This window comes from Cariama cristata, unplaced genomic scaffold (genome assembly GCF_000690535.1).
Source record: "Cariama cristata isolate BGI_N322 unplaced genomic scaffold, ASM69053v1 scaffold37448, whole genome shotgun sequence".
Taxonomy (NCBI): Eukaryota; Metazoa; Chordata; class Aves; order Cariamiformes; family Cariamidae; genus Cariama; species Cariama cristata.
Window position 1 is genome coordinate 3062 of NW_009633508.1, and position 223 is coordinate 3284.

A 223-nucleotide genomic window follows, 5' to 3' on the forward strand; every position below is an offset into this window, starting at 1 on the left:
TACGTCCTGACCTGCCCCTCCAACCTGGGCACTGGGCTGCGAGCAGGCGTCCACACCAAGCTGCCACTGCTCAGCAAGGTATTACCATGGCTAGTTTTGTGGGGAGCCACGCTGGGGCTGCAGGGAGCCCTGGCTGCCAGGGCGCAGGGAGCCCAGCCACATGGGAGGGGTGCAGGACTGTGGGGGACCCGGCCCTGGGCCTCGCTTATGTTCCCCCAAGAAG

The 223-nt window shown here is 66.4% G+C and overlaps 1 protein-coding gene across 1 annotated transcript in view; it reads left to right on the plus strand.

Moving 5' to 3' along the window:
- LOC104166743 (creatine kinase U-type, mitochondrial-like) overlaps positions 1 to 223 on the plus strand; it is a gene marked incomplete at both ends in the record, with an annotated part of 3545 nt that overhangs the window by 2989 nt on the left and 333 nt on the right. Inside the window, one exon of the mRNA XM_009706779.1 lies at positions 1 to 78. This exon is cut by the window's left edge and continues 9 nt beyond it. Coding sequence (XP_009705081.1) covers positions 1 to 78 — 78 coding nt within the window. The remainder of the gene's footprint in view (positions 79 to 223) is intronic.